Below are 21,307 nucleotides of genomic sequence, written 5' to 3'. Positions count from 1 at the left end.
TGGCTGCAGGGGAGAGGGACAGGTACACACAAGTGCACAGCACCCACCACTCAGCCTGTTCCCACAGCCTCCCTCATCAGGAGGAAGTGTGTGGTCAGCTGAGGCCAAGGAAACTGAAATCAAAACCTCCTTGGGAAGTGGGTGACACTGAAAGCCATTAGGCTGCACCTTAAACACACCCCAAAGCCTCACATGACTTATTTCCTACTGGTTTTGTTTAAACAGCTGGTAATGGCATGCATAAGTTCCAAATGAACTAAAACAGTTAGATCCAGACTGGCCCTTTTTTCCCCCCAATCTCCCCTGTGCGCAGTCCAGACAGGGGCTGGGTGGCATTGTGCCATGCAGGCTGGTGTCTTAAAGGCTCACTTACCAGAGAGCCATGCTGTTGACTGGCAAGGTTCCTGCTCCTGTCCCAGCCATTTGTACATAGTCATCTGGTCCCCACTATTCTCACTTTCCTCTCTATGGTTAAGAAGGGTATTCTACTGGAAAAATAGCCCAGTGAAGCAAGTCACACATCCAGCTCTGAACAAGACACAATTCAGCCAGCATATCTATAAATGCCTAGATAAAATGTGGACAATAGTTCAAAGACTAGGCAAGGTCACTGACTACTGTCAACTGCATATTAGAAAATACATCACTGACACAAGAAATATGTCATTCCTTGGATAAGGAGGCAGAGTACCTCCATTCTACCTACGCCTTGTTAGACACAGTTACGATGAAGAGACTTTGCTGTGCTATGCCTTAATACATGGGAAGTCACATAGTGCAGCAGTTCATGAAGCAAACAACTCTAAGATGCCAGCCTTGAAGACTTGGGGAAGGGAAGCAGCATTCTTCAATATTAACAGAAATCTTGCAATGGTAACTGACAGTATTAAAAATATACTGTCAAGCCCCTCAGTTCCCCAAGTTAACCTAATGCTAAATATGAAAAATATACTTTTGTTTTAGGTATGAAAAGATACCGCTATAGCCAAACTGATTTACAGCTTCACCTGTAACAATATAAGAGGAAGAAAGCCCAAGTCTGATAAAAGAAAGACTACACCACTGGGACTTACCTATAAATTCTAATCTTTGTCACCAAGCATCAGGTCTTGTTTTGAGTCATGCATTTAAGATCTTAGCAATCACAGCAAAAAAGGGTTATCACCAGCCTCAGGAGCAGCATTACAAACTAGTGTAAGGAAGATTCCAGACCTGAGATGTGGGATTTGGAATACCCACTTCATCTCTTTTATTGAAATTGCTGAATACTTTATATTACACTATTTTGATTCAAAATGGATTTTTTAATAAAAGAAACCATTGTTGAAACTGAGAAAGCCAGCCAAAAGGAACAATGAAAAGTCTCAAAAAATTCTGACCAACACATGTACCTGTACTACACTTTGAAACCCTATCACTGCCCATAATTTAATTTAGGAAACACCTGGAGAAGATCAAGCTGCTAGAGCAAAGCTGACTGGCATTCACTGCCAGCAACATTTCAAATCAATGACCATGGCCAGGGCCATAACATAGAGTTAGAACTTCAGACAATCAGAAAACATTGGCCTAATTCTTTTTTTTCTTCTAATTAATACCAGAGAGAGGTATTGTGCCCACTAGGGCTCCTCTGGCTGTTGGACTTTTCTCAGTGATGACAAACTGGCAGCGCAGACTGTGTTCCAGGAATTCTGCCTCTATGTCCTTGCAAACTGGCTCTCTGTGCAGTCAGCCTAGTCCAGCCATAATCTAGGAAAATGAAATAATAAATCTTTGGGTGCTTATCAGCTGCTTAGGCAAATACTGATGAAGTCAGTCATGTGACCAGTACCAAAAAAATATCATGCAAACAACAGCAACCATTTCAGGCTAAAGCTATACAGAGTTGTACCTTTCAGTCAATACCTTTGAACCAATGATCTGTTTAAATTAGAATGGATATTCAAACTTACAGGATAAATTAGACCAGTTCTAAAATTTACATCAAATCATCCCAACACACAAGTTATATTTTTCCTTGTTTTACAATGGGTGAACCCACAGAATAATACCCTGCCGGCAGGAAGAACATGTTGCTATTAAGCAAACCTGAGTAGTGAGGATCAATAAATACAAGGAGTCAAAATGCTAGCAGTCAGATCACTTGAGACTCAGGAGCCAGGGGCTTCATTCAGCCTTAATCCCTTCCTTTTATAGGTTTCTCTTTTTTAAGCAAGCATTTAACACCTATGCTGAGGTTTAAAAAAAAAAAAAAACAAAAACAAACAAAAAAAATGTGTCCTGGCTAGAGAGAATCAATGTAACTCAGCCAACTGGCAGCCCAGTCATTGCTGAACAGATCATTGTAAACAACCAAGAAATCTCTCTCTTCTTCCCTTTTCAATGGTTTCTTGTTAAAGGCAAAATTCAGAAAAATCTTTCAGGCTGAAGTCCTCTTATTTGGTTGGAAATGTTGTCCTGTTATATATAATCTCTCTATACATATATATCTGATTAGGCACAAGGGGGTCATTAAATATTCAACAAGTCCTCATCACTATCATCATGAAATGATACTGTATTTGTAGAGTTCTGTGTCTGCTGCTGGCCTGGCTTGGCTTTTCCTTTCCTTTCCTTTCCCCCATTCAGCAAATAAGCTTTATCACTGCCAAGACTGGGCAGCTTCTTTTGTGGATGCTTGTCTAGTCCTCTTCCTGTCTGAATCTTTACATCTGGAATGGTTAACACTTCATCCTCGCTGTCCAGGTCATCCACATGGAGCGAGGTAAAGGCTTCAGATGTAACAGACTTGGTAGTAACATGACCATTCTCCTGCCCTCCTTTTGCTGTTCTTTGATTTGGTGCTGCGATTTCCTCCATAAGCCACTCTGTTTCATTCTCATTAGCAGCTTCTTCACTGTTTATCTGCAAGAAAACAACAAAGACCCACAATGAAGGAGAAGACTGTGTATACCACTCTAGACTCTGCTACATACTTATATCCCCAGTCATCAGACCCTACACCACACATAGTCTTAGGTTTAACTTAGTCATAAGATAATAATACTGCAATGGCATGCTTTTCATTATGTCTCTGTCTTGCTCTTCCTGTACACTTTGTGTTGTTTAGCTGTTTATGGACTTGCTCTTCATTTCCTCAACTCCAATCTGTCTTTCCCATTTCACAATATAAATGTAGATATCTCAGCTATGCGGCTTTCCTGAAACCTCACAGTATGGTTTCCCTGCACTGAAGGAACTAGAAATTAAGGGGAGTTATAAAAGATTCATATTAAGAAAACTCTACAGGTAACAAAATCTTTGATTTTGCCACTGTATTATTACCTTTGTGTATTTGTAGGAAACAGCAGATGATCTTCTGCAGCAGTTTGTTATCTTGTTTATGACAATTTCCCTAAGAAAAGAAAGAATACTGAATTAGGAAGACTGTATCCCTCTTATTAGCTCTCACTTTTCTTCACTGGATTTTCACCATCAATATAAAGCATTTCACCAAGACAGCTGCAAGCTATTACACAGTAACACTTGACCCTGAACCACTCTAACAAAATGAAGCTCATGATGATGTACATTTTCCTCCTTACCACAGCTTCACGGTGACTTCTGAAACACCTCTAGCCTTTATGCTTAAGGTAAATAAACAAACAAACTTGTCTGGAAAGCAGAGAAGCAGCAGGACTTGCACTTACTCCTTGCTGCTGTTGTATAGCCCCAGCTTGACACCATGGAAGGAGAGAGAGATCAAATACTAACAATATTGTCACATTGTTTTATTCTCCTTAATTAGGAGTTGCATACAACAAAGACTAGCCCAATTCAATTGTGTAGTCCAGGCCTCTTTACATGGGCCTTCAGACAGTAATTAATGGGGAATTAAAAAAAAGGCAGCAACTTGACAATTGAAGCAGCCAACTGAACCCCAGAACTTAAATCTCTAAAGTTTACTACTTCTCTCTTGCTGAGGAAAGCACACCCTACCAATGAAACTTTGAAAGCCTCCCAATCATTTCTTACCTTCTCTCTTTTTTGTAGAACAGCAAAATTATTAAGCATGCAGTAAGAACCACCAGGAGGACACTCAGCACTGCCCCAACAGCCTGACTTCTCCTTGAAAGGCCTTTATGTACTTGGGCCTCCTGATCAGTCTGGTGCCCATTGCTTCCTGGATCATTGGTTGATCTAACAATGTAAATCAGGAAGAAAAGGATGAGCAAGATCCACTGACCAGTTGCATCAAACTGGATTAGAAACAGGAAATTCAAAGAAACTGAATATGCCACACCATCCTTCCAGTCCTATCTAACAGCTATAAAGACATTAATGTAGAGGATTTCATTTTAATTAAAATCACTGAAAAATAAAATGTATGTACTGTGCCTACATCCTGGTATGCTTTCTAACAGTATATAAAACTGATTACAGTCAAGACTGAAGTGCACGATTAGGCACTCCAGAGCTTACACAGCAGCAGATACCCACACAAAGCTGCTATTTTAGAACCTAACCTGCACTTGAGCAACCTGCAAAAGCTACAGTAATTATTTACCTTCCCGCTGACTACACAGACCAAACCCCCTCAACAGCAATTTGCTGGGGTAAATCAGAATAAACAGTTTCCCTGTGCTTTCAAATCAGTAGCCATGAAGCAAGCAATCCTATAGAGAAGTAGTCACCCCATTCTTTGCAGTGAGGCTGCCTACAGGTCAAGACTGCTGGTAAGCACCTAGATAGTCACTCTGCTTTTAATACTGTCACCTAATGTCTCCTTTCTGGAACTGTGGAATAAGCTGATAATTAATTCCAGAAATACCTCATTGTTTCTCTAAGACCTATAATGATTTTTACTCCAGCCTAAAGAAGCGGGCAGATGGCTTTTAAGTTTTCCAAGCAGTAAGGCAAGGAGGACAAAAAAACCTTACCCCAAAACTGATTACTCCTCTCAGCAACATGAAACAGTATGTTCTGTCAGCTGCAGTAGATTTTACTGAGTGAAAACAACAATATTAATTCCACTGTGCCTCTCCCTTTGCTGTGCAAACTGGCAGCTTAGGTCCAAATCAATTTGGCAAGCTTTTATTTAGTGATCATGTGCCAAGCATTATGTAGGTGAACACCAATTCCACTTGTCCATGCATCTACTACTTTTTTAGCTTTTTTTTTCCACAATCACTGTGATGAACATGTATAAAAAAGCCTTTAGCTGAGAAGTGCTGACAAGAACAGAACTGCTTTCAGAAAATGGTTAACTACTTACATTAATGGACACACAGCCGATGTGTACCAAGTAAATAAATACTGGCAATCTGCTGTCTCATGAAGAAATTCAGGGATGCCTTCCTTAACTTGTAAACTGCAGTGGAAGAAAATGGTTGAAGACACAGACTTTGATTCATCTTTACCGCATCTGGAGTCTGATGAAAATATGACATCCAAGTCATCATCTACAATGAGAAGAAAATGTTATAGTTTACCGCTTCCTTGAGAACAGTCTATTAAAACCAGATCTTGGAAGTTACGTATTTGTACAGTAACAGCTTGTACTTCGCAGTATCTACTGGTGAGCCTACACTTTTACATAGCTGACCCTATCAGCTGCTATGGAACAGCAGACTAAGTTCTTTACAAGAAAAAAGTATCTAAATAAAGGAGATCATTGCTTATGCAGCACAAGCACAGAGGAAAACAGGAAACCAAGTTTTCTATCTTGCACCGTTTCTTCCAAAGTTTTTTAACAAATGTCAAGCCCAAAAGGCCATGGTCGCAACTAAGCTTACACAGTAAGAAAAAAACCAACCTAAATTCTCCTAGACAGATTCTGAATACCTTTACAGAAATAGATTAGCACAGATATCATGCAACAAGAACCATTTCTGATAAAGCAATTCGTACGGAACAAGCAGCAATTCTGGTTAATAAGCAAATACTTACCTTCAACATAATACCTAGCTTTTGTAGTAGAACCAATTCTCCGAAAGCGACGTTCATTAGTTTTAACCTGGCAGATATTTGCTCCAGAGCATTCTGGGATACTTGAGTTTCTTATACCAGAAAGTTGAATTTCATATACATATTTATCGCCATTTGTCCGAATGTCACCAGAAGCCACGTACAACCTGAGGAAACAGAGAGCAGGTCTACCCTTAAGTCTACACTCAATGGCTTCTCAAGACATAAGACTGGCAACAGTGGTAGCTACTACACTGGTTGATTCCAGAGCAAGATGGAGTAACAGATTCAACAACCAGAAAAGATGCAGGACTGAGGCTTCCTGCCTGAACATTAGAAATTAGGATTATATTTAACATAAACATAATCAAAGAAAAAAAAAAGCACATTTTCTAGTTATACTGCCCTCACAGAGCACGTGAGCATGTAAACACCTCCAAAGGATTAAGAGACAAAAAGCACGATTCAGCAGCTCATAAACTAACAAGCCTACTGACCATAAAACCTGTATTGTGTGCTCTGTAGCTATGGTAAATAGCATAGGTTAGCTGTCTTAATTGGTTCTACCATAAGCGTTACCAAAGTACTCTTTACAAATGTATCCTTTCTCATTGCTGGTCAGAGTGAGAATGCTCCAAGACTCCCAACTATTTCTTTTAGGCATCTGCTCAAAGGCTGAGCTTGCTGAAATATAACTTGCCTTTAATCTCACATTACACAAGTTTATAATTTTGTCCTGACTTCCTCTCCTCTTTCATCCAGGCCTGTTTGATTTTTGTATTTCTTCTATGCTCGTAATGCTATCATCACATTTGCACAGCAGGTTTATTTGAAACACTTCTGCTCAATTACTCAAACCCTGCACACTAATGGTTTGCATCCTGCAAGCACAGTTTATTCTTCCCATGGGCAGATTTCCTTCAGTAACACTAGCAATGACATTAAATATAGTAGTTTATAACAGATTCTGGAACAGAATTATGTGCAATGTGTAGTACAGTCAGTGTAACTGCTGTTCTTCCCCTGCCTCTTCTGAGTTCAGTCATGCTTGACCACTCCTCCAAGACCTGTCTTTCCTCACTTCTAAGGCTTTTCAATCATGTGTTCCCACTTCACATGGATCATCTGAGCAGGAAAAATGGTGCTATGTAAAAAGCCAAGGAATATTCTAGGTGGAGGAAAAAAAACCCAAAACAAAAAACTCTATAGTTCTCTTGCACTGAACTAATGTCTACATAGTATGGAAGAGAATAATTACCCACAACAAAGAGCTGTAACACAAAGGTGGGTATGTGCAGGCTTTAGACTCATCTTGAATACACCTGGACATGCTCACAGCTGTAAGCCCAGCTGCAAGCTGCACTATTAATTAGGCCTTTAAATCAATCATTGGTACAAGGCGAACTCAGTGCTATTTCTACTTGACAGCTAAGTACTCTTAAGGCAACATAGAATATTCACACCAAGTTCTTTCCTTGCAGTACAGTTGTGGGGTTTGGTTGTGGGTTTCTTTTTTGGGGGGGAGGGGAAGGAAGCTGTTTGGAATTTGTTTTTTTTACTTACTTGTCATAAACATCCCCTAAAGAGAAGTTTTTCCCAGTTACAGGATTAACAACTATTCCATTCACCACCTCCACCTCCTGCTGCTTCACAGCACAAGCCGCACGTGTGTCCCAAGTGATGTAGTAAGCACAGTTTTCTTCATCAATCCTACCAATAACAGACACAACTGATGATTCCAGGAAATACTAACAAGTGCTTAGTATCTTGAAAAAGAGAAGACATACAGCTGCTAACATATGTGTGGGAATGTCCTGTCTAAGTATCATGCCAAGAGTAAACTAAAATAAAGTAGCACTCAAAACCCCTCCTTGAATAATTGCACTGAACTTTCCAGCAGTCCAAGACCTAAAAGATCCAGCTGCAGCTGAATATCCTACTTCAAAAGTTCCAGAAGTCAAACAACATATCAGAGGGCTTTATCAGAATATTTTAGCCAACAAACACATCACAGTGCTCTTGACATGTTTAATGTGCTGTATGTTATTTAACTAGGACAAGGAGCATAAGCTAGTCAGATTTTGCTGACTGGTTCTTTTACTGATACAGAGCATTTTGCTCAGTTTCCCAATTCTACAAACAATATGCAGTTAACCAAATCAGGACTAAGCTTTCTTAGTATTTGTGGTAGTGCATATTTACCTCACTTTAGATAGCTTCTAATTAAGTAGTATGTATTGAGGCAACAATAAGCTATATTTTATTAGCTCAATAATATATCTACAGTAAGTGTTCTCTACTAAACAGATTCTGTGCAAAGCTAAGACTGGTTGTACTACAACTGACATTGAAAACAACAGCATCCCATCCACTGTCAGATCTAATTTTGAAGTAGAATGCTTAAATTTCTGCCCATTTTAAGAAAATAAAAATTAAGAAATTTTAATATACATACAGAATATTATTGGTTTTGGAAGTGAACAAATGCAGAAACTCCAGAAGACTCATGTTTTATAAGTACAGACTGAGGATTATTTTAGGGACTGTCCAACAGAACAGTCACTGTCCTGAGAGTTTACTAGAGAGGTACAAATGAATAAACAACGAAGATCAACTATATGTTGTTACTCACCTCTGCAGCATGGGCATGCCAACTGTTTTTGCACACTTCAGTTCTATAATTGTTGTTACTTTCTTGTTTTTCCTGCACTCCTGCCCACTGGAATAATTAACATACACCGTATCACCTGGAAGAGAAAAATGATGTTCTGATGTCCTGATGTTCAGAATAACAATTAACTTATTACAACTTTGAAGTAAATAAACAGCATTGTCATTAATGGGTTTTTTATGGCTTAAACGCCACTTTTGAGTAGTAGCATTTACTGGTTTGTTTGGTTTGGGGTTTTTTTTGTTGTTTTTTTTAAACAAAAGTTTCTCCAGTAAAGATGTTTCAAAATACGCTTAAGGCTTCACCATAATTTAGGAACCACTATACTTAGGTTGTAAGACTTAACTATCTCTAGCTCTCTATGGGAACAAAATTAACTTTACCTGTCACATCCAATTTCTGTGTATGAACAAGTCCAAGCACTTGAACATCTCCGTTGTTGCTTTTCCTGCAAATACTGGCTCTCTCAGGGCACCCTGTGGGTCCCTCATGTACCCTCTGACAGAGGTTCATGTAGTACCTATAGAGAGCATGGTAGATAAAGCTTCTTTAAAATTAAGGTAAACTGAAAAAGTGAGATGCAAGCTTTAGAATCCTCACAGGAAGCTAGCCAAGTCAAAAGAAATTAAATACTCAAATTAGCTGACAGAATAAAGCGGGTGCTAAGGTTTAGCAGATTACTTCCATAATTTTCAAGTAAAAGACTCTGTACAATAAAAAAAAGATAGAAATTATCATTTACTGGATTAGTTCACTAGTTAATTTTGACCTATATCAAAACTAGGAATTGGAACTGAGTCAAGAAATGCTCCAAGTTTTTTTTTCAGTTATAAAGGTTATAGTACTATCCTAAATTCAGCACTTCTTCAGAGTTATAACATTCAAGTTTTAATAAAACAGAGGAATCAGTAGCAAGATGGTGAATGGAACAGTTTTGTTACTCCACAGTTTATCATATGTTTAGAATTAGATGCTCTTGTCCTTGCCAGTTTATTTCTATTGGCTAACTGGAGCAGGTACACTGGAGAGGTTGATAAATTCCTGTCATTTCATATTTTCTTTTCAGTTGATACTTACAGGATTGGGGTTGGGGGGGAAGCCTTACATAAAAGTTTACAACACAGTACACATTTGAGTCAAAAGACAGCAACTAAGTCATTAAGATTTTTGTTCAACATGATTAAGAATCAAAAAAAATTGCATTTAAACTACAAAATGACTGTGTTAAGATAGCAGTTTGAATAGAAAACCTTTAAAAAGCTTACAGTTTAGATTTATTCACCCTTGGAAAATGGTTACCAATAGAGGGAATGGGTGAGGATGAAGACTGTAATAATACAACCTCCCCAGATAATTTTTTGTCTGCATTCAGTGTTAAGCACTGACAGTTTTAAGATACTGTTAGCAAATTTAAACAGGCTCCGAACAAGGACCAAACAGAAGTACTATGCCACAATACAATTTCAACTGCACTGATTAGCAAGCTGCTCATTACTCACGAGTTCCCGTTGTGGAAAAAGATCCATGATCCTGTCAGGGAAGAGAGCATTCTCAAGTCGTAAGTTCTATGTTTTTGGACAAACTTGCATTCCATCTTCTTGGGAGGACAAACAGCCTGAGTCCTCCATTCAAATGTGACAGCACAGCCAAGTGTCTCACTCAGGACGCGTGGTCTCCCAACACCAGCATTTTCATCACATGTGAAGATAATAGTAGATTCCCTTCTTGCAGTTCCTGCAAAGGGGAAGGGATGGAAAAAAAGATGAACAAACGTTTTGCAACAGATTTTCAGGCATAAATTGATTTTAGTGCAGCAATTTAACAGTATCAACAAAAGTTTTAAACAGGTATTGTTTCACACAGAGAAAAGGCACAAGTGCTTTACCTAGCAATTTAATTCCCTAGGTTAGCATTTACACTTTTTAGAAGGTAGTGTTTCCTTCCAAATGATTGATCTCTGTTAAAGCACAGTCATCACTTATGACTTGAACACTCATTATCTAAAGGCATGAACTTTTCAAAAGTATTCTGCTCACTGACTTCAATAAAGTCAGGTTTATCCCATACATTCCTTGTTTGGCCCACTCCCATCCCTTTACTTCCATTGTGTTGAAGCAGGGGTCTTTTGTCCACCCTGATAACGGCTAACCCCCCGTGTTAGCTCAGATCCTTGCACATCAAATATAAGAAGTTCTTACCGTTACCACAAAACCCCCACTTTCCATCTCTCTGGTAGTTTTCAGTTGTAGCACACCACGGCCTATTCTTTTCTTCTGTAATACAGTTCTCATAGGTCTTCCCTTTGTACTTGAAGGGGAACACACAAAGCTCTCCCTTTTCAGTCACTGTGAAGAAAGGTATATCCTCTTAACATGCAAGAGAATAGCAGGCATATTGATATTCAGGACTATATCCAAAACCTGTACTTCTATACTAAAGACAAGTCATAGACAGACAAAAGAAATACTGAAACACTGAATCTAGACCCACTTAGAAAATTAGAATATCATGTAAAATAAACTATGATAATCCTTACAGAAAAGCTGCACTCTCCTAGTTGACACGTTATGTTAAATCACATGTACCACACTAAGCTATAACAAAACTACATATTTCTATTAATAGATGCAAAATCCATGTGGATTCCCACCTATCACAACAAACCCTCATATTTTAATGGTTAAAAAAATTTTTTATACAAAGAATGTGCCTGCTTTAATCTCACCTGGAGGGCACCGATCACCCCCAGTATACCGCAAGATGACTGTTTCATCCTGGTGGCTATAGTCCATTTTCATTTCCTTCACGTTTCCAAAGGATGATGTACCACTTTCAGACGTCAGACACACTGCCCCATCTTTGCATTTTCCCTGGGGCAAGTCTGCTGCCTTACTGCACACACCAACGTGGTAACTGTTGGATCCAGAAAATACCTGTGAAGCATCACAAACACAGCTGCCTTAGAGCCTACAGTTAATATTTACAAAGAAACAGCCAAATGCTTTATAAACCAAATCTCATGCAGTACTTGCATAATGCAGAAATAAAAGATGACAGCTAATTTTGCAAGTCTGGACTTCCTTAGTATAGCAAAACTGCAGATAAAGTGCACCCTCAGACCAAGGATACAGTCTGTTCAGCAGACTTGTTTTCATACTCAGGATTCTGCCACAGGTGAAGATTTCTCCTTCCTTTCTCCAATAAGTATACCCATGATTTTCCCTCTCAAAAACATTAAAACCCTAATGTTATTCCTCAAATACTATTCCTTCTGTCAGAGGCCAAACAAACATCAGCACTGACTACAGCTGTGGCAAATGCTTCAGTCTCCTCTTGCACTCCAGGATGCTTAATAAAAAAAAAAACACTGCTCAGACTTAAAACGTTGATAGCAATGGTCAATTAAGGGGGGGACAATGGGGGGACGGAAGAGAACGGGGAGTGAAATCACATCACCAGAAGGGATTACCTCAAACGAGCTTCCAGAAAGGCTGGTTAGGTTAAAAGTGTAGTGTAGCTGTTCATCAGTCACAGAGCAGCCTAAAGTTTTCACTTTATCAGGACACACAACTGGAGTTTCCCACTCAAACACAAAACTGCAGTCAAGTTTCCTCATCATCTTTGGCTTGCCCTGTTATCAAAGAACACAGCGAGATACATTAGGTTTAAATTTTGGAGAGTTTGTTGTTCTTTCTGCATCCCCCTTGCCCTGCAACAGTTAGCCTCAGTTATTACCAAGACTAGACTTCACTGACTGTAGGACAAACACCATGCCTTGGTATTACAACCTGTAGCAAAAAAGCTACAAGTGAAGTACATTCTATCTACCTCCAGAAAAACAATCAAAGCAGTAACTGAAGTACACAAGCTTGCTTATTAACTAACACCAAGAATTTGATTGTTCAACTTAGTTGCAAAAGCAGCAACAAAGTGCAGGAGCACTGTGTTTCTCCATAGCAGAGAACATTAAGCAAGTTCACTGAGCTGAGGTTTAGAAAGAAATGCCATTTCCTTTGTCACATTTTAAATAAAAATGAGTATGGACTGTGTAATAATCAGAGCTGCCCTCAGTTTTAGCTCATGCCCCATGCTGATGGAAAGTGGTTAAGCTGAGCATCTTCAACAAGCTCTAGTTTGTCAATCACCATATGTAACTGCTTCTGTACAGCCTGCTACAGCATTCAGAAAATTCAAGAAGTGTTAGATTCACACCACCATTCAACCTCAATTTAGTATTCAAGTGTCAACACAAAACAAAAAACACATAAGTATCTAAATGCAAATTTTTATAACTGCATGTGATTACGTAAAGGGTTACAACGCAACTAAAATATTTCACAGTAACAGCTTTACAAACAGTTACACTGGGTCTTGTGTTAGCTTGTGGTATAAGTACAAGCTTTTGGACCCAGACAAGGTGCAACACAGCATTAGCTTAATGCCAGCAATAAGTTACTGCTACATTACTTCAGTGGAATCTGATCCTTGAAACCATCAGAATTTGCTACCGTCAAGCCTAGACTTCATGCCCTCTATGAAATTTTGCCTGCTTAACAAGACAAATACTAAGTGTTTAAGTATGAAGAATACATATACTAACTATATTCCTTGTTGAAACAAGCCTATGCTTACATGCTAGAAATAAATCCTTGATTTAAGCAAAGCTAACACTGGTTACTACCCAATTCCCATTGCATTCCAGTATCAAAATTATTTTAATAGATGTCTTACCAGACTAGTTCCTTGGCTGCAGTGAAATACAATCAGAGAACTATAGTTCAATTTGTTGTTTGTCTGACAAGGAGTAGTGCTGTTGTAAGTGATGTAAACTTCATTTACTGCTTCATTTAACTTGGGAGGTTCAACAACACGACCAATATCCTACACAACCAAAAATATGGATTAAGAGACATATAGGACACACACAGATTTCAGATCAGCTCAGATTCAGGTCAATTCAGATTCATCTGTTTGGTTTACATGGGAGCACAACTACTGCATTTTTGAAAACTGCATTCTATACTCAAAGAACAGTTGTTACAATTCAATCCTAATAAAACACAAGTTGAGCAGCTCAAAATACTCTTTAATTAAGCGTGACAAAAGCCAAGGAGGTTCTGCATCTTACAGGTAGATTCTTCTTTAAATCATTGTGCCAAAATACCACCACATGACTTAAATATAGCATAGTATTAACAACAGAGTAAGGTCCTTAGATCAGTGTAGAAGTTCTTGGAAAACAATCCCAACTTCTTATATGCACCTTCTACAGCTCACAGACAAGATCTCAAAAGTTAAAAGCCTCCATCTGTCAAGGTAATAACACAGGCAAGTTAACCGATATTCTGTCACAGGCTTGCTAGTCATGCAGCTATCAAGTGTTCACATGTAAGTACTAAACACATTCTGAAGCATCCTAGGGCATATCTTGCGTCATGTTGCAACAGGCTATTAGAGGATCAAGCATGCCACTTCTGTGCCAAAACCCAACAGATTAAGATGCACTCTGCTTCCCAGTCTCTGTATATGGCACACAGCACTAAATAAAAATCTCTAGTAGTTTTTCGTATTTGTCACTGTATGGCATCTTCTGACACCCAAAATATCACTGCTTTTCAGGACAGGAAAATACTTCTTCCTAGGGAAAAGTGATGAAAGGGAATTCTGAAGGACAGATTTTAATTTTGGATTCTATTTCTTTAATCTGTTGCCAGGCTTCTGGTTCAAATCAGGTCTCCAGGCAAGGATCGCAGAATCATAGATTAGTTAGGGTTGGAAAGGATACTGTTTTAAACTAGCAGGAAAATGCACCTTTCAGTGATTCCAGACACCATACTTACTATTGGTGATTCATTAACAGGAACCATGCAAACAGCTGCTCCAGGTGGACAATTGACGTCTTTGATAGGATTGAGAGGCTCACAAATGTTGATGTAGAAGTCTGGAGAAGCATCAGTTGTATCATCTTCATCCACAAATGCCTCATAATACCCAGTGCGATGGATCAGAGAAGACAGGTCAATAATGGAACTACCGTTCAATACCGAACACTTCACCTACAAGAAAGTATTTTTTTCCTTATTCTTTTATTACTTGCTTTGATTTATTGACAAACATCCTGTGCTTCATAGGGCCAGAAGTTTGGCTGCATTTAAAAGCTTCAAATTTGATTTAAGTAAAGCAGCATTTCTTACAATTGCTTATCTACAGATACTAAGCACCTACAAGTTGCATGCGAAAATCCTCAAACATTCATATAGGATTGAATCCATATCAGAAGAATATTAAGATGTAAAATTCTGGCATGCATACCCCAGCATACATAATCACTACATTCTCATAGGCCTAGTACATAGTTCAGTTCTTTCCTTTATCTCCCCATCTCCCACACGTTATTGGACCACCTCCAATAAACAGGCTTGATTATAACAATGTATTGTATTGCAAGCTGGCTTGAGCACTGCATTTCCTCAGAACCCATTTCATGCATTCTTGAAATGCATGAGCTTACTGACAGCCTACCTGGAATTCAGGGAATCTATTATTGTTTAGGTATTAGGTAAGAAGAAACTAACAAAACTAGTGTTTAATTTCAAGACATAATCACCACTGCTACCTAGCTACCACCATGCTGAAGTAGCAAAAGTCACCGTGGACACACCATGAAAAGTGATCACCAAACACAGTTAATAAGCTAGAAAACAATGCTTTTAGGCACTGTGATTTGTATTGCAGCATAGTACACACTACTTAAGAGGAAACCAGAGCTATGTATAGCAGAACTCATACAAAAGAGGGGACACAGAACAGTTCCTGTCAGGGAAAATAAAATGTTCCTCCTAAATGGAAGCAAGAGCTATGGTAGTACTGAGACTGCAATGAGGAGGAAAACCAACCGCATCCCCATGCAGAAAAATGCTATCCATCCTCAACTTGACTTAAGCTCTGTTGGCCTGTTGTATTGGAGCATCTTAACCATTGATTCCCAAGAAGATGCCCTATGGCTTCAATCTGAGCTGTACAGAAAAGCAGATGAGTAGGTTCCACAGAGGAGTTATTCTGCAGTGTTAAAGTTTTAACTTGGCTCACCATGTGGACCAGAATTTTCCAAGTATTGTTCATCCCTGGTGAGCAAGACAGCAAGAAAAGTATTTGAGAACTTCTACATGAACTTCTGTACTACACGAATAGACCTGTCCCTCAAGGAATTTAAAAGACATACTGCTGTTAGTCCCACAGGTGCTTTCCATAGAAGTAATTTTTACCTCTTCCTCACAAGCCAAGGAGGTATGCCAAGAGAAGTAACTAGTGCATGTCTGCTCATCAAAAGACAGAAAAACAGGCCGGCTGTCATCTCCAACATCAGACTTGCATACAAAGCTTAAATAGCTTTTATGCTTCAGTTCAGGGTCTGCAGGGCACGGATCTCCATTTTCATACACAAGCTTTACCACTTGATCTTCATAAGTTAAAGTTTTATTTAGTTTTCCAGCATTAATTGGTTTTGTTCCCCCAGTAATACAGACAGCTAAAGAATAAAAAAGAAAAATGAACAAACAAATCAAGTCTGATGCAACTGCCTTTGAAAAATGCACCTTACAACATGAATAGCAGGAAACGCAGCATTTTGGCTTCACTTTAATTTCCTATGAGAAATGTTGTCAAACCATCTGGAGTTGCAATTAAACTGAGCTGAACTGCACTAAAACAAAGAGCAAATATTGCCTTTAACGCTTCATTAAGCAGCAGAATGTACTGTCTCTATACACATTTAAGCAACCACAGAGCAGAATGTTTGGTTACCACTTTTCGGAAAACAAAGAGATTAACACAAAAATCAGTCAGATGATATATATCATTTTATTAAGATGCCACTTAAAAATCAAATCAATCTAGTATTTCCTTTTAACTACACAAAAATATTTTGATTTATAAGCAATACCACTATTCTAGCATTTAAGATGCTGAAACATTATTTCAGCAGTTTGACAGAGGAGCTAACAATTCAACCAGCTAGCAAGCAGCTTAAAACACAAATTAACTTCCGATATTTTAGAAGCATCCAAAACAGAACAGAATGCTAGAAAAAAAGCTTGGCAAGGGTTTGAAGTGCAGACCCATAACAACAATATAATCACCATAGAGCCATTTTTGTGTTCAGTTTACTTGAGCTGGAAGCTTGTAACTTTTTCCTTTTCACAACAGTCAAGAGGTGCAGTAGAAGCATCTACAATTCTGCACTCATGTCCAGAAAAATACCCACCCATGCAGACTTAAAGGGAATGGACTGGAAGTGAGCCCACATGAGTTTAGGAATTTGACAGGAATACATCATTTCTTAAAACAGCTTTAGGATCTTTCCCTAGCCAATTCAGCTTCACACTTCACACCTTCCACATGTAACATAAAACCTGCTCCTCATATTTTACTGTAAACTTGAGCATATGTATTTCCTTTAGGCATTTCATAATCAGCAACTACAGCATTAGAGGGGTTAGATGCTTACCAGCTCCATTAGCACACGAACTTTTAGCTGCAGCGCAAACGTTCAACTCGATTTTTCTGTTATGTGAACCAGTGATGGTATAGCCAGACTCCCGCTTTAGTGATGTCAAATCAAAGAGGTGGCCTGTAGGCAGATGAGGGAATAAATTTAATGTTATTTTTCTTTTTCCAGATACAAAAACAAAGACATTTCTTTGTATTAAAAGCTTTCAAGTAATTAATTTAGTAGGAAGATCAACCAGCCTCTACATGCCTGCTAGCTTAAACAGGCAAAGAGTTACTAATTCATATTCACAGAAGTAAAACTAGTTTCAGAACTATAGATTATTTATGTTTCAAGGGACACTGCAGTACCTTATACAAGATTTCTACCCACTAACAGGGTTGTTAGACACTATCCAGAGAATGTGCCACACTGCCCTTTTCTAATGAAGTCCCTCAATACAACAGTAGTAGTGCTGCCTCCAGCACAGTCTTCCACATACAAAATTCTGAGACCTCCTCCTTACCTGTTGCAGGATTGGTTACCCTGCAGTCATTTTGCACATTGCTTTTAAGAGGACACGCAGCAGCAGTGAACCATAAGAAGGTATATTCACAATCTTCAATGGCTGTTATAAGTTCTGGCTTTGACTCCTGAACATGAAACAGTGGAGAGAATGACATCTCTACAGATAGTAAGATTTCATGGCACAGCATTAATCCCCAGTGCCTGCAGGTGAGCTGAATTCAAATGCCAGTCTTAGGACTTAACACACCATCATGGTCCAGTGAATTAATCCAAGGACAGAGTGTTTAACTGTGACTATTCCAAATACACAACAGTACAGAATCATTATGAGGAACAATAAAATTGGTGAGATGAATAAAAGCAACCCAGCTGGGCAACAGAAAACGTCAAAGGTGATAGTACAACATTCACCAAATAAAAGATACTTAATAGCAAGGCATACAGGTGTGCAAGAATTAAGAACTACACAGTCAGTAGCATTATTTACGACTTGAAACACTTCACAACCTACAATATATTCATCTTCAAGATGCAGAAATTGTGAAGCTATTGCAGATGATAAAATCTGTGCTAGCAGATTGTACAAAAGATCTCTTAAAAAATGCTTAGCATCTAAAGTTTGAGTACTTATAAGCCAGTCTGCTTACAAGACTGGCTCTCATCACCTACAGACTATTATGGAATGGATAAGAACTGCCCACCATTCTCCACACACATACAGTGGTACAAGAAATTCATGAAAACATAAAACCCTGCCAGAGGCAGCCCACTTACAATTTTGCTTTCATCACACTTGAGACGTAATATTGTTGTTTTCCTACGAATTTTATCTGGACATTGCTCCCCATTAACGTATTTCAGAATAGAAATGCCATTTTCCCACCGGGGACCATCAGCCACTTCCCCGAGACTTGTACATTTTGCACCTTCCATGAGGGAGGCAGCAGCATCAGAAGGACAGGAACCTACACAGATGAACAAAACCTGTATTATTACTCCAAATGTTATTAAGGCTTACATGCCTGGAATAAAACTCCACTCTCTACTCTCAAGAGTAGATCATGGCTGACGTCTCCCCAAGTCACTGTCCAAAGCATTCTTCCCTGAAAATCACAAGTAGCAGCAGCCACTTCACTTCACTCAAGGTCATGCAGAAAGTAGTGGCAGCTACTACTGGGGAAGCTAACTAGTACACACGGTAAAGGCTACAGCCTGTTATCTGGTTTTCCACTGCACAAAACGCAGAGTCAGTGAGACGATGCTACAGAGAAAATGCTGAAGTTAACATCTTGCATCAAAATATTATTTTCATCTTTAAAAGCTATAGCAGACTTTGGGTAAGAATGGAAGAGCTAAAGTGCTGATGTTACCGAGAGAAGGTAAGACCTGATAGTGAATCTCATCTGCCAAGGAGATGGAAGTCGGGCCCATAGTGTACCCTTCCCTCTGGTGCTGAAATTACACTACATAATCCTCTCTGAATTTTTCACTCTTCACAACAGTACTGTCCTACTATTTGCCTCCCCTATCTACAGTGAGAATACATTTTTGTTCTCCTCTTACGTGCAGCACCATATGGTACTAAGGGCTTGCAGACATTAATATAGTACTTCTGTACAGTAGCAGATAGAGCAATTGCCTCCCAATTCTCTCTATGCCGTGTCAGAGATGAAAAGTCATAGAAGTTTCCTTCATCATCCCTGTAAAGACAAAGGACAAAGAATTCAAATTAAGAGACAGCTAAAAATAAATCAATTGTAAGCTACAATTCTTAAGTTACTACAATACCATTTAACCCAATAACTCTAAGCAGAGTACCATGCTGGAAAAAGAAATATGCACTAGTCTCATTTCTCCCTACAAACCTCAAATTCAATACAGACATATCTCACTGCATCAGCCATCTGCACAGTAACTGTCCATGAGCATGCAGCCTTCAGCCGATGCAAGAGTAACTCTGACTTTTCATGGAAGCTTGCAGGCTTTCAGTGCATGGCAAGCACAGATGCACAGCCAGAGCGGATTGTTTCACCTTCAGTTAGAAACCTATCATGGTACCAGATGTTAAAACTCCGGGCCAATTATTAGCCACATTTGATCCCACTTATCAAATCTTAATGAGCTAATACTTGGTTGTGACAGAAATAAATTACGTTTTTACTGGAGCTGGGTTAGGTGGAAGTTCCCAACAGGCAGCAATTGTATTCTTGTTTAAATTAGCTATAGTTAAATAGTAACTAGACGCTTAAAACAACCTAACATACTCAGAGTTCAACAATCAATAACTGCATACCAAACAGTTTGCTTTGATACCAAGTTTATTCCCCAAAAGAAGCTCAAAGAAAGTATTTTACTTTAGCGAAATTAGTTTTATAAAGCATAAATTGCAAAAGCTACTAAAAATACGTTGCATTGGCATCGAATGCCACATTAGCTGTTCACTGACAAAGTCAAAACATAATAGCTAAAGTGGCAGTATTGCACTGCAGAGTTGCAATGAGGCTGTATTTGTTTCTGTTATCGTACAGCTCCATTTTAAGTTTATGAAACAACTTACTTGTAGGAGCACTCAGTAGATTTAACAGGTGGGCAAGCATACTGAGTATGCCATTCAAACATGTAGGTGCAATCTGGAGTTTCCTTCAAAAACACAGGCTGAAAAAAACAGAACATAAAAAGGAATTTACTTTCTCACATAGACACACTCAAACTACCCGAACGTCTGTCTTGCTTCAAAAGATCCAGGAACTTGTGTTTACATATTATCTTAGGAGACACATGACACACCTCTGATCAGCTGAAAGCATGGCTTCTCCCAAACTTGAGTTTACCCACATGCACACTTCTGATAGGAAGCACACATGTACAAGTGTGCCATCAGGAGCTTCTACCTCCTCCACGAAATAAGAGGAAGATCAAAAGTAACTCTAGGCACCATTGTTTAATAACAGTAAGTAGTACAAGAGAGACACAAAAAGCAAGTAACCAGCTTAATTTGGTCAGGCCATGTAATACCTGCTTTCCTGTGGGTTCATTCTCCTACCTTTCATTTCTTACAAGTTGTTATTTCTGGGAGAACATCCCTTCCCAATATTTTCAAGAGCTTTGCTCCTAGGAAGCATCACTTAAAGGACAACATGACCTGACTCCTGACGCATGACAAAGGTACCTTCCACAAACAGAAAATTCAAAGTATTCCTCATTTTTTATTACTTCCCAGGACCTTTCAATCTCCTGGCTAATCTGTAAATGATTACCAGCCCTTGAGGCAGGGTTCATCTTACCCTTCCCCACATTAAGTAAAGGGCAACTCTGGAAGCCATTACGTACAGGAAGCATATATTTCAAAACTAACCTCAGATGTAGTCTTGTCACAATAGAATAATATGGCAGTTGATCGTTCATAGATTTTATGACACTTTTCTCCACTGGTGTAATTAATCATTATTAAGCCATTTTTGAAAGTCAGTTTTTCTGTATACAAGCCTAGAAGCAAAGAGTTGAGAAATGTAAACAACTAATCCAGTAGATCCATAACTGCAGTAATGCCTCTGGCAACAGGATTATACAGACAGCAACAATATGCACAAGAAAGTACTGAAAGAAAGACCTCGACCTTCCTAGTTGACCCCATGACCTACTTATTGTATGAATACTACTCCACTACAGCAAGC

General features: G+C 38.9%; 1 protein-coding gene across 1 annotated transcript in view; it reads right to left on the bottom strand.

Annotated features, from left to right (window-relative positions):
- Positions 1 to 1,213: 1,213 nt before the first annotated feature.
- IGF2R (insulin like growth factor 2 receptor) overlaps positions 1,214 to 21,307 on the bottom strand; it is a 55,829-nt gene continuing 35,735 nt past the window's right edge. The window contains exons 28-48 of the mRNA XM_061378524.1: positions 20,989 to 21,119; positions 20,191 to 20,288; positions 19,197 to 19,333; positions 18,408 to 18,598; positions 17,632 to 17,758; positions 17,124 to 17,246; positions 15,883 to 16,145; positions 14,458 to 14,673; positions 13,349 to 13,498; positions 12,087 to 12,248; positions 11,343 to 11,550; positions 10,816 to 10,962; positions 10,117 to 10,351; positions 9,001 to 9,137; positions 8,579 to 8,693; positions 7,510 to 7,656; positions 5,929 to 6,113; positions 5,255 to 5,441; positions 4,015 to 4,179; positions 3,325 to 3,394; positions 1,214 to 2,904 (exon numbers count right to left, since the gene is read on the bottom strand). Of these exons, the coding sequence (XP_061234508.1) occupies positions 2,512 to 2,904; positions 3,325 to 3,394; positions 4,015 to 4,179; positions 5,255 to 5,441; positions 5,929 to 6,113; positions 7,510 to 7,656; positions 8,579 to 8,693; positions 9,001 to 9,137; positions 10,117 to 10,351; positions 10,816 to 10,962; positions 11,343 to 11,550; positions 12,087 to 12,248; positions 13,349 to 13,498; positions 14,458 to 14,673; positions 15,883 to 16,145; positions 17,124 to 17,246; positions 17,632 to 17,758; positions 18,408 to 18,598; positions 19,197 to 19,333; positions 20,191 to 20,288; positions 20,989 to 21,119 (3,587 nt within the window). The 3' untranslated portion in view covers positions 1,214 to 2,511. The remainder of the gene's footprint in view (positions 2,905 to 3,324; positions 3,395 to 4,014; positions 4,180 to 5,254; positions 5,442 to 5,928; positions 6,114 to 7,509; positions 7,657 to 8,578; positions 8,694 to 9,000; positions 9,138 to 10,116; positions 10,352 to 10,815; positions 10,963 to 11,342; positions 11,551 to 12,086; positions 12,249 to 13,348; positions 13,499 to 14,457; positions 14,674 to 15,882; positions 16,146 to 17,123; positions 17,247 to 17,631; positions 17,759 to 18,407; positions 18,599 to 19,196; positions 19,334 to 20,190; positions 20,289 to 20,988; positions 21,120 to 21,307) is intronic.

This window comes from Neopsephotus bourkii, unplaced genomic scaffold (genome assembly GCF_033783945.1).
Source record: "Neopsephotus bourkii isolate Nb327-2 ecotype Australia unplaced genomic scaffold, CSIRO-AGI_Nbou_v1 NB_1767, whole genome shotgun sequence".
Taxonomy (NCBI): domain Eukaryota; kingdom Metazoa; phylum Chordata; class Aves; order Psittaciformes; family Psittacidae; genus Neopsephotus; species Neopsephotus bourkii.
Note: the sequence above shows the minus strand (reverse complement) of the source record. Positions and strands in the feature narration are given on the sequence as shown.